This window comes from Bombus bifarius, unplaced genomic scaffold, assembly GCF_011952205.1.
Source record: "Bombus bifarius isolate JDL3187 unplaced genomic scaffold, Bbif_JDL3187 scf7180000007974, whole genome shotgun sequence".
Classification (NCBI taxonomy): Eukaryota; Metazoa; Arthropoda; class Insecta; order Hymenoptera; family Apidae; genus Bombus; species Bombus bifarius.
This window is the reverse complement of record NW_022884360.1, coordinates 1,401,666-1,413,750: the sequence shown is the minus strand read 5'-3', so window position 1 is coordinate 1,413,750 and position 12,085 is coordinate 1,401,666. Positions and strand designations below refer to the sequence as shown.

At 33.1% G+C, this 12,085-nt stretch overlaps 2 protein-coding genes, 1 long non-coding RNA gene and 2 other non-coding genes across 9 annotated transcripts; 1 reads left to right on the top strand and 4 right to left on the bottom strand.

Moving 5' to 3' along the window:
• Positions 1-938: 938 nt before the first annotated feature.
• On the bottom strand, positions 939-4,527 carry LOC117216933 (endoplasmin). Its single transcript, XM_033464107.1, has 4 exons — positions 4,359-4,527; positions 4,171-4,257; positions 3,000-3,606; positions 939-2,923 (listed from the first exon to the last, which is right to left on the bottom strand). The coding sequence occupies exons 1-4, from the start codon at positions 4,402-4,404 to the stop codon at positions 1,267-1,269; spliced, it is 2,397 nt and encodes a 798-aa protein (XP_033319998.1). The 5' UTR covers positions 4,405-4,527; the 3' UTR covers positions 939-1,266.
• Positions 4,528-5,014: 487 nt separating this feature from the next.
• LOC117216934 (calcyphosin-like protein) lies at positions 5,015-9,257 on the top strand. Of its 5 annotated transcripts, none has more exons than XM_033464113.1 (6): positions 5,088-5,106; positions 5,705-5,830; positions 6,833-6,989; positions 7,751-7,928; positions 7,999-8,208; positions 8,486-9,257. In XM_033464113.1, exons 3-6 carry the CDS (start codon positions 6,835-6,837, stop codon positions 8,585-8,587), a joined length of 645 nt encoding a protein of 214 aa, XP_033320004.1. In that variant the 5' UTR covers positions 5,088-5,106; positions 5,705-5,830; positions 6,833-6,834; the 3' UTR covers positions 8,588-9,257. The 5 variants fall into 5 exon arrangements, with proteins under 5 accessions (XP_033319999.1, XP_033320004.1, XP_033320003.1 ...); XM_033464112.1 differs by lacking the exon at positions 5,088-5,106 and adding an exon at positions 5,422-5,602; XM_033464108.1 differs by lacking the exon at positions 5,705-5,830 and having other exon boundaries at positions 5,015-5,106.
• A 463-nt stretch (positions 9,258-9,720) lies between these two features.
• Positions 9,721-9,791, bottom strand: Trnag-gcc. The gene has a single exon. It is a non-coding gene; the product is annotated as a tRNA-Gly (tRNA).
• Positions 9,740-10,963, bottom strand: LOC117216935. The gene is made up of 2 exons (XR_004489450.1): positions 9,881-10,963; positions 9,740-9,790 (listed from the first exon to the last, which is right to left on the bottom strand). It is a non-coding gene; the product is annotated as an uncharacterized LOC117216935 (long non-coding RNA).
• Positions 10,903-10,973, bottom strand: Trnag-gcc. The gene has a single exon. It is a non-coding gene; the product is annotated as a tRNA-Gly (tRNA).
• Positions 10,974-12,085: the final 1,112 nt, after the last annotated feature.

The following is a 12,085-nucleotide window of genomic DNA, read 5'->3' as shown; positions in this document are numbered from 1 at the left end:
TCAGAAAAAAAGTAAAATTACTCTTTACAACATAACGTCACATCAAACTGTGATTTTTGTGGATACGATTCACGTTGATAAATATATAATCTAACCTTTGGATTTTCAGTATCCCAAAATATGGTATTCTGTTTATTAAAACATATTCATTAAGACGAAAAAACTACATCTCACTAAAACAGAGTTAGAAAAACTGATTTTGAAAATAAAATTCAATTATATTTACTCGTTGCTCCGTTGTGAATTCTTAAATTTTATAAATTTTCAAAAAACAATTTTTACAAATCTGAAACAAAAATTTAAAAATATATAATAAAAAAATATTATACAACTTTTGTATGGGAAAGTTACTTATGGGAGACCCTGTATTTAATTATTATATAATAAATGGCGCTTTCCAACGAGATTTTGTTTCACACATTTAGAAATTGTAAAACTTTTGACAATTAGTTTTGTCTGTAAATTATTTTGTTTAAAGACTTTCTTTCATTAGCTAGATAATATCCTTAAAGTAATTACCAGTATATCTTTTTCAATGTGTTGAAAATGCGGTTTCTGATCCATTTCTTTTTATGAACTTAATCAAACTTTTTAAAAAAGCAAAAACAAACTTAACAATTGTAAAAGAAACTCGAAAAATTGATAATTGAACAAAATTTTCGATATCTTAGGTAGATAGATTATAATTAAAAGATTATAATTATCTTTGATTGATGGAAAATCGTAAATTGTATAAAAGGAACAAAATCGATCGGTAGTGGTCTTCGTATAAAGGAATGGGGACATGAACAATATCACAATAATCTTTTTTTAAATATCCTTTATACAAATACATTCATTCGCATCACAAACATACTATATATATATATTTATTGGGTTCAGTCAGTAATTCTTTTCGCTTTACTTATATAAAAAGGTGGAAGATCAAACGAAATAAATTATGAAAATTGTTTTTTTACCAAAAATGGAACTTATGAGATTACACATTATTATAACGACAAACTTAATGAGCGATAAATCTCCTTTTTTCACCTTTAAATAATTATCATATCCTTTGATACGCTGTTGCAATGGTATTGGATTACAAAAAACAGTATGAAATGCTGCAAAGTGTCATCAAAGGATATAGCTATCATACTTTTTTCTCCTCTGTACAATAGTTCATCTTTACTCGCAACAACACAGTTGCATCTTCAATGATAATTCACTATACATTGTATAGCCATACAACTAGAAAATTATAATCTAATGTGATACAATTTTCGATTATAATTCGTCATGTTTCTCTTCGTCTTGTTCATCCTCATCGGCATCTATATCTACGACTTTCTCAGACTCCTGCTTCTCTGTCGATCCAGATTCTTCTTCCTGCAGCTCTTCTTCTTCAGGAACTTCGTCTAAAGAAATACCCAAGGTCTTCCTCATCAGTTGCTCTACGCTATCGGCAAAACTGGCAGTTTCTCTAAGCATGTACCCTGATCGAAGGGTAGCCGTTTTGAACATCATTAATGCGATATCTTTCGCTGTCTGATCAGTGCTATCAATTTCAACTCTATGCAGAAGTTCCCTAATAAGTGGATGCCTCGGATTAATTTCCAAAGTCTTCTTCTGGTTTAAGTAGTATGTCTTCTGGGGATCGTCAGTCTTCTGATGAGCATTTGAAATGGCCAATCTCTCCATGTTACCTGTCCATCCAAACATACTAGCAACTAATGCACACGGGGAGTCCGTGAGACGTTCAGACACCTGAGCCTTGCTGATATGATCCTTCAGAACATCATTTAACCATTTAACCAGAGGTTCAAATGTGGTTTTCAACTGTTCCATCCTTTCCTTGGCCTTCTTCCCCTCATCAAGCGAGAAACCTTCTTTAGCTACATTCTGGAACTTCTTACCGTCGAATTCAGGGAGAGCAGAAATAGCATACTCATCGACTGCTTCGGTAAGGTATAGAACCTCATAACCTTTCTTATCCAATCTCTCCACAAATGGAGATTTTTTCACTTCCTCTTCGGAAGAGCCAGCGATGTAGTAAATATACTGTTGACTGGACTTCATTCGGGACACGTACTCTGACAATGACGTCACACCTTTCTGTGTAGAGGATTGGAATAGAAGAAGCTTGGATAATCTGGCCCTATTCTGAGCATCTTCGATCACGCCTAGTTTGATGTTAGTACTGTACTCTTTCCAGAATTTTTCATAATCTCCCTTAGGAATCTTTTTTATCATATCCAGCACTTTTCGAATCAGCTTCTTCTTGATTACTTTAATGAGTTTGTGTTGCTGCAAGTTTTCACGTGAGACGTTCAATGGTAAGTCATCACTATCGACGATACCACGAATGAAGGACAAATAGTTAGGCATCATGTCTGTAAATTTATCTGTGATGAAAACTCTCCTGACATACAACTTAATATTGTCCGCTTTAGTGCCGTAACGATTAAAGCTGTCACTTGGCTGAACTTTAGGAATGAAAAGAAGCGACTTAAAGGTGACTTCACCCTCTGCTACAAAATGGATCTTTGCTAGAGGGTCCTGAGTATCCTTTGTTAGTGCCTTATAGAAGTCATTATAGTCTTTGTCTTCAACTTCAGATGGTTTCAAAGACCATATGGGTTTGGAATCATTTAAGAGTTCCCAGTCCCAAATAGTCTTATCAACCTTTTTTGATTTTTTCTCTTCCTCTGCATCTTCAACTTTTGCATCCTCCTCCTCATCTACTTTGTCTTCAACAGACTCTTCTTTCTTGCTTTCATCTTCTTTAGAAGGGGTGTTTTCTTCCACATCATCTTCATCTACTTGAACAACTTTACTACTCCAAAGGTAAATGGGGAAATTGATGAATTGCGAGTATCTCTTTACAAGATTTTTAATGGTATCCTCTTCTAAGAAATCTAATGCTTCATCTTTCAAATGCAAGCTGTAATTACAAAGCAGTCGAAATTAATTTCACGAATTTCGTAAAAACAAAATGTAAGAAATATCATTTTATTCACCTAACTGTAGTTCCTCTCTTCAATGTGTCTCCCCTAGGGTCGTCTACAATACTGTAGCTGCTGCTATCAGATTGCCAGATATGTTGTTTGTCATCATTATGCTTGGAGGTAACTACTACTGTATGAGAGACAAGAAAAGCAGAATAGAAACCAACTCCAAATTGACCAATCATATCGTTCAAATCCTGAGCATTCGAAGTATCCTGCATTTTTCCTAAGAATTCAGCAGTTCCTGACTTTGCGATAGTTCCAAGATTGTTGATTAATTCATTCTTGGTCATACCAATACCAGAGTCAGTTATGCTCAATATCTTGTTCTCTTTATCAGACTTTATCCTAATTGCTAGCTCTGGATTGGTATCCAAGACATTTTTATCAGTGAGCGAGAGTAGTCTGATTTTGTCTAATGCATCAGATGCATTAGATATCAACTCCCTCAAGAAAATATCTTTGTTACGATACAAAGAGTTTATAATGAGTCTCATCATACGATTAACCTCAGTTTGGAAGGTGAATTTCTCAGCTTTTTCTCTAAGTTCTTTTATCTGGGCAACATTTAATCCATCTAGTTTGATTGCTTCCTCCTCTCTTTGAACTACCTCATTATCTGCAAAATGTATTTTCTTATTAAACCAAATTCCATCCATCGCAGAATATTATAGAACTTGCAGAAAGTTATTTTTAACCCCAAATGTAAGGAAAAAAGACATATGTCTCATAGTCAAAGTTATCAGATAAAGATTCCATATGTATACTACAATGCAAAAATATTTGGACACTTAATGGGATCTAATCAAAATACTGATCTTCTGGCACTTTATAAAATCATTGTAAGATCTTAATTAAACAGATATACTTAAAGTCACTTAACTTGGGTGTTTTCATAGAAGCAATTTTCATCCACCTTCAGTTTTTTATTTATATTAATTAATATCAAACTATTGTCCTTATCAGTCTGTATCTACTAACTGTATATGGCTGCCTTAGATAAGATTAGATGTAAAAATGAAATCAAAGAGCCTTTTTTGAAGAATATTTGAAATAATTTGGAAGCGTCCAAATACTTATGCGTAATAGTGTGCATCTGTTTTATATCATAGTTATCATGAATGATTAATCCGTCGATGTAGATGACGACAGAAGAAAAACCAGAATGGAAGAAGTATTTCACCTGTACGAGATCCTTCGCGGCTAGCACCCAAATCATTTTCCACTGTTCCCACATCCTCCTCAACCAAACTCTCTGCCTTAACGAATCCTAGATAACAAAAATGTATGTTGATGCTCTTGCTCGATTAACGGGAGCATTCTAATATGGTTTTCTTTTTCTTTTGATTACACGGTTTTTATTAAACTTACCTGCTGCAAAAAACAGGACCGATAATAATAATAACGCCTTTTTCATTGTTGCCGTGAAAGATTCACGAATAATGGTAGGAAGAAAAAGTATATATCTTTAGATTCAATTCAAACACCTTGATCCGCTGTTTTATGCCGACTGTCATATAATCTGACCCGCGACGCTTTGATATACTAAAAGGTGACTGTAGTAATCCACCAATAGAATGAACCCACGCAATACACGTCGACCAATGAGATACAAGCCGGCTGGAACTTGGTCCAAATGTCTTCTTCGGATTGGTGGAGAGACACAACACATGGCATTTACTATTCTAGAATATTCCCTTGATATTTCCGTTTTTTAATAATATATTTACTAAATAGTTTGTTTTAAAACTACGTTCCTTAATATACAAAATAATTTGGTATGAAAACATCGTATTTAAAGAAATTTATAATTAATAAAATTTTAAAAAATTCAACAATATGATAGTTACCGATAGGTGATAAGCGTAATTTCGGCCAATCGATAACTTATCATCTGTTTTTATGTCGGTAAAATCAATTCAAATTCTTGATCTTGAGTAAGTGCGCATTGGAATTTTATATTTTACTTTATTTATACATAAATATGTATTAGCAATGCGATAATACAACAACGCAATAGAATTTAAAGTAATTATTAATCACTTCTAATTAAATATATTCTGTGTACAGTAAAAATTATTAATATATGTGCAATTAAAACGGATGGTTATTTTTCAAGGTCAAAGCAATACATATTATCATTATCTTTCTATATATCACAGTGTGATGTCACATCGTCGAGATAATTTCAGACGCAAAATTACTTTCATCATATAATACTGCTTGTCAACGAATAGTAACTAGATACATATTGTTCAACAGAATAGGTCTCCTGGAACAAAGACCGGATATGATCATTACTGTAACATAATTACGCAATAAAACAACTTTGAATCATTTGAACTTTAATACCAATTAAAATAACTTTACTTTTTAATAAACAAGTAGAAAATTATATTCTTACTCTCGAGAATCCAAATGCCATTTTGAAAGGTGGTGCTACACTTAACAATTAGACATAGAATTTATTGAGGATTTTAGTTGGTAATCATGGGAGAATTATCGACAGGAAATCGGTACCGGTGACTGATCACGCGTGAATTTTTTTCCGATACACATGTTGTGACTAGTCGGTCGTTATGGATACGTTTTCTACAGACTATCGTATGGTTTATGTATGTCGAACACACCTTGTTTTCATACGTGAATGTGTTTTATCTGTTCACGTGTGTAATCCAGTGTGTAGAGTCCTATAGAATGCGCGGATCCGCTTCCAGGGAATCCCTTGTCACTCGCCTTCCGGTTCTCCTCAAAGGAGCTACGAATTCTTTTCACTCTTTTTATCATCACCAGTGGATTAGAATTATTCTAAAAAACAGTATATGCAGCTCCAAGATACCAAAGTAAGTTAAATCAAGATTAAATTTGATAAATAAATAAATTAGTATAGAAAGAAAAATTTCGAATTATTGTAATTAAGGCAGTCATTCTAAATTACCCACATAAATAAAGTATTTTAAAGATCTTTAGCTCAGCACAACTGCTTATGTTTGAAAAGAAACAAATCAAGATCTCGATCTAAAGGTCAATATCGATATTCAGATTTTAGATTAGTACAAAAACTATATACATATTTTAGTGCAACTTGTTCCAAGGATGATTCTTTTTTGTGCATAACTGTTTTTAACGAATGACTCACTGATAATTATTTCACTGACTCCCGTAAAAATATACTAAAGTTTCACTGTAATTTACATCGTTCTGTCTTCGCTAATTTTATTACCAGTTGTGGCAATTTCCGCTCTGCTTTCATGCTTACAAATAATTGATGGAATAATTTGGCGCATAAAACAAGAATCGTTCAACGATCGATCGTCTAATCGTACGTGCGAAATCGATCCAATATTCTCATTTCAGTTTTTCAACGGGTCAATTTCGACGAGTTAGTGTTCCTTTCTAGCTATTTAGTTAACCAAGTTAGAGCGGGACCTTCACTGCACCTTTGGAGGAATTAAATTGCGTCTAATTAACGAAACGATCGAAGTATGCACAGTGGGGACGCATTGCGTTGCCACTTCATATAGAGCAAGGAAAAAAACAGCGTAACGTTAAGAAATTGAAAGCAATTTCCACTTCTCTTCCAATTTTCCCACCTCTTACTTATTTCTGCATTTATCTAATTAAGATAAGAAATTGCAAGGATTAATATACAAACGTATATCTGGATTTTGTGGATGGAACAATAGCAGGTCCCTGGAATAATAGAGGATGTATATGTATAGTTGAAAGTTATAGATTACTTTATAAGAATAATCAGAAAATCGAGATGTTGAGTACAGATTTTCTGTCTCTTTTCCAAACACCTGAGTCATAGTCATGAGTCACTGTGCGGATTTCTCTTTCAGAAATGTTCTTGAACAGACCACAGAGCGCAACAACCAGGCAAGAAACTGAGATGATCAATAAGGCCCAACGGGCCCTGTATAACACCACGGACTCCATAGAGAAACTTCGTTTGCTCTGTCTGGCCAGAGGTGCCAATGGCATCCTAGGGTTGGGCAGGTAAGTTAACAATTCCTTTTTTATTTATTATATATATATAAATTATGTAATCCAAAATTCCAAATCTTTTACATATATTATCCTATGACACTTAACAAGAGCTTACTATAAAATTCCATAGACATATAATTCATTATACAGGATGGTAATTCGTGGTATAAATGAGGTCAGTGAGGTCCCACAGCTCAAAATAAAACGAAGATCGAAAATAGTAAAATTGTATTAGAGGTTTCGATTTTGAGACAGGGATCGAGTTTGAAAATTTGTGAAGTATATATACGTAAATTGATTGATAGTCGACTGGATAGTAACCGATAATTGGCAGAAGGTTATTTTACATATGAGAATGAGTTGAAAATGAAGAACAAAAATTTTGTCGTCTAAGGCCTCGTTTTGGAGAAAACAAAATTTCAATACGTCAATTAAGAATTAACTGGACACACATATTAGGCAAATCCGCAAATTCGATTTTCTCGAAAATAGGACTTCAAATGAAAAAATGTTATTCTATATTTTTGACTTATTGTCACATTATATATTTGGAATAAGCTGCTATTGATTATCGCAAATTTTCAAAATCGATTTTCTCAAGAATGAACCTTCTACACATTTAATTTTCTACAATTTTGTTAATTTTCATTTTCGTCTCATTTTGAGATTTAGAATCTCTCTTATCTCATTTGTAGCATAAATTAATTTATTATAAACTTCCAGAGAAACATAATAATTTATTATACTATACCACAAGTTAATTTATATAGAGCTTTTCGTCGTATGGACGATGACGGAAACAAGAAGTTGAACCTAGATGAATTCACCAGAGGCCTTGAAGAAAGTGGTCTGGAACTTCCAGAGGAGGATATCCAAAACATGTTCACGAAATTCGACACAGACAACGATGGGAACATCAGCGTCGACGAATTCATCGCTGGCATAAGAGTAAGTGTATTTTCCGAATTAGGTAATTCAATAAATTGCTGGATTTTGAATAAAAAAAATTTTTGTGTAGCCGCCGATGTCTCAAAATCGCAGAAACGTGGTGGATCAAGCCTTTAAAAAACTGGATAAAACCGGCGACGGAGTGATTACGATCGAAGATTTGAAAGGAGTTTACAATGTCAAGTGCCATCCCCGTTATATCAGCGGTGAAGAAAGTGAGGACAGTATTCTGAATAAGTTTCTGGCCAACTTTGAACAAAATAATACCAGAGATGGCACTGTGAGTATCTTCTTTTCTCTATTGGAAATTTTTATTATAAATAATAGTTGAATGTAATAAAATATAGTAAATTAAATAATAAGTAGTAATAATAATAATCACTAAAATAATAATTGAATATAATAAAGTAGAGTAACCAAATAATGATTAGTAATAATAATTACTAAAATAATAGTTGAATATAATAAAGTAGAGAGATTGCTTTATCGTAACGGTGTAATTATCGCGGTTAAAACTGACTTTGGGCGAACTGCAGCATTCATAATTTTCGTTACAGGTCACTGAAGAAGAATTTATGAACTATTACAGCGCCATCAGTGCAAGCATCGATCATGACGCCTATTTCGATTTAATGATGCGAAATGCATATAAACTCTGAATCTTTACACAGTCCTGCAACGAGGTGTTCCTTCAGTTCTATTTATATTGGTTTTAAATTTACGACTGTCGTGCTTAATGTCGACCTTTAAAGTATTCGCGCAACTAGTAGTGGCTAATGAAAAATTGATGCGCAAACCCCTAGACAATTTGCGGAATACAGCAAACTGACTTATGTAATAATTCATGGTTACTAGCTTCGCCTACCGGCCGATTTTCACCCAATGCAGTTAATTGATGACTAAGGTGTTCTGTGAAGAAGCTAGCAAAATAATCCGTTGATCCTCATATCTATAACACTACAGTGTTTCTCAATCTGATCTAAAAATGTTTTTCGTGATTCTTAAATATTGTATATAAATTTAATCAATGTTAATTAATGTTCGTAATAAACAGAGAAGGTATTTATACGTTTAAACATTTACACATACGTGACTATTTTTCTGACTAGAATGTTTGGTCCAGTTTGAGAACCACTGCACCAAGTTGGCTATTTATATATTTGTATACACGACCATCTGTGAAATGTGTGCATAGCTTGTAAGGACAGAAGCTTGGTTACTGGGTCCAATGCAGCGAAGCAAGCACATATACTCATACTGTAAAATAGGATGCCATTTCATGCATTCTTTGAGTAATACAATTTCACCTATTCAAGCCTTAGAAAGCAATTTCAAGCATTATAATTCTTAATCGGTAATCTTTTTCAATTTCACTCCTCCAATTACATATATTTTAAAGTATAAGAGAGTGTGACGAAAATTGGATGCTTAATATTTAGTTGGGAATCTTTATACAAATACCTCAGCCATGCGTCACGATTTTCTTCGATTTCTCAAACGATTTTAATCTCCATTTAGTATCAATCCCTTTCAAAGTACTTCAATTAGCAAGATATCTTTACCCTAGTCAAAATATTTTCTAGTTTAATATTTGATAGATGTTCGATAAATTATCAGTTTTTGATAATACTAATCTTTATCTCATTCCTTTACCGTGGATTAAATTATCAACTATGTTATTGTGACAATTGTAATGTTTATTTAATAAATCTATAATAAATTCTACGATATATGAAAAAAACTGTTAAAATTATAGCATACTATAAAATTACAAAGAAAAAAGAAAAAAGGTTGCATCGGCCGGGAATCGAACCCGGGCCGCCCGCGTGGCAGGCGAGCATTCTACCACTGAACCACCGATGCTACGGAAAACATTTCAAAATATTACGTAGAAATACAACTAGTATGATCTAGTTTTAGATAATAAATTTTAATATAATCTCAGTACTCACTTTTAAATACTTTTGGTTGATATTGGCATCTAAGATCCGTTCGAAAGCTCTAGACCTATTTGTTGTATTTACTACAATGGACCGATGTGCAACAGACACAGTGATTCATCATAAGTTTGTAGTACAAATTTGCATTGTACATGATATTTTTGCAACAGGCCCTCAAGGAGTTTTCTCAGACCGTACCCTCGCGAAGGATCTTCTTCGACAACAAACATATAAAAGCAATTATTAAAACATACAAACCTACTAACTTCAGGCCTAATTCAAACAGATAATCGATCATGTATATACATACATAAAAAAGACACACGCTGCTAAATCTGGTAATTAGATTTAACAACTAACTTAATCTCATAACAACGATCATATACTTATGCATATACGTATACATATTATCTATAAATATAATAGCCCAATACAAATAACAAAGTTGCCTTCTAAGCAATGTTATCAAGTTTAGTTATAAATGCCAGTAAGAAATTTATTATAAGAAACCTTAAAAGAAAAAATTGCACTTGTTTCGAAGAAACAAGAAAGAAAAATCTGTGTGTTGCCATTTTCGTACTCTAGCTTTTGAATGACTTCTAGTTGATACTTAATGTGCGTGTTTTCAGTATTGTTATCTACATATGTATGTATATATATGCATATAAAAATACGCAGCCATTCAAGTGACTTGAAATCGCAGAGTTGCCAGGTACCAAATTCTATTGTTTAAGTAAAGAACACAGATATTATTTCAGTTATTTTACTTAATAGTCGTTATACAGTAAGAGAACGTGAAGCCTTAAAAATATACAAAACAATCGTTCAGTTTTCTATACTAATGGGATCTAGGAAGTGGTAGCGACACAACCTTAAGAGTGTAATAAATTAAGTCCTCTTAGGTATTACATCGTAGGTCACGGGTTATCTATTTTAAAATTGCAACACAGAGAATGATACACATAATGGTATAAAAGAAAATAAAACACAGTACGTAATAGAAAATTACAATTCATAAGGCAAAAAAAGTACTTTGCATCGGCCGGGAATCGAACCCGGGCCGCCCGCGTGGCAGGCGAGCATTCTACCACTGAACCACCGATGCTACGTATGAAAAGACAAAATATCTCTAAAAACTGCTGTAATATGACCTATTTTCAGCTGTTAGCAAATTTTACTACGAGTCTATTATCATGCCATATTTCAACGCTCTCCAATCTTTATGTTACTATGCTTCTCCGAATAAAAAATCTTTTTCTACGCCTCCCTACCTTTTATTTTTTTAATAGATATAATAGTATGAACACGTTTTAAATAATAAAAACTTTATTACGTAGAAAAGCTGAAAACTACAATTAACAGAATAATAAGATTTTACTATAACATATACGCGCGTTACGATATGAAATTTTATTTGTTTGTAGATATTATGGTATAAAAATTAATATTTTATTAAAAAATTTTGGCATCTTCCCTGTAAATAGTCTAATAATAGTAATATTTGAGCATTTATTTCAAAACCGCAAGGGAAGTATTGTATGCCCGTAATACTAGTTGCTGTATTTAAAATAAAATGAAAACTTTTAAAAATATTTAAAAATCAGTAGAATTACATATATATAAAAATAGTATAAGAAAAAGTAAGTAACTGTTCGTAGCTTTCGTCACCCACGGATTTGGAAAGAGAAGATGGGGACACTCGAGGGTGCCATAAATCGAGTCCTCTTCCATACTACGTTGTGGGTTAACAGTTCTGCAACTTCTTTTCGGTTTTACTTACAATATTTAATAGGAAACCAGCAGTATGTTTTGGAGAAATCATCTGTTCGTTTCTAGAATCAAAAATACACTTCCTGATATTATTTTACGACGTTCAGCTTCTTTGACTACAATTCAGTCCAGTACGTTCACCGCTGCAGGTGTCACGTAAACTTAAGGGTTGGTTGATGAAATAAAATAGCTGAGTCGTAACACAACTATTAATTTGGTTTCAATTAAACTTTATTATGAATTCAGCAATCACAATGTAATACACACTGAATTAACATAAATCACAATTCACTCCAACCACGTTATGTAAGACTTAGTTACAATAATACATTAAGTACGCGACTGTTATAAGGGTAGAGACCGGTAAAAGATATGTTGACTATTCTAAGGATACAGAATAAGTGAGTCTTACTGACGATACTGTAGCTGAGGAAGGCTAGGGGTGGG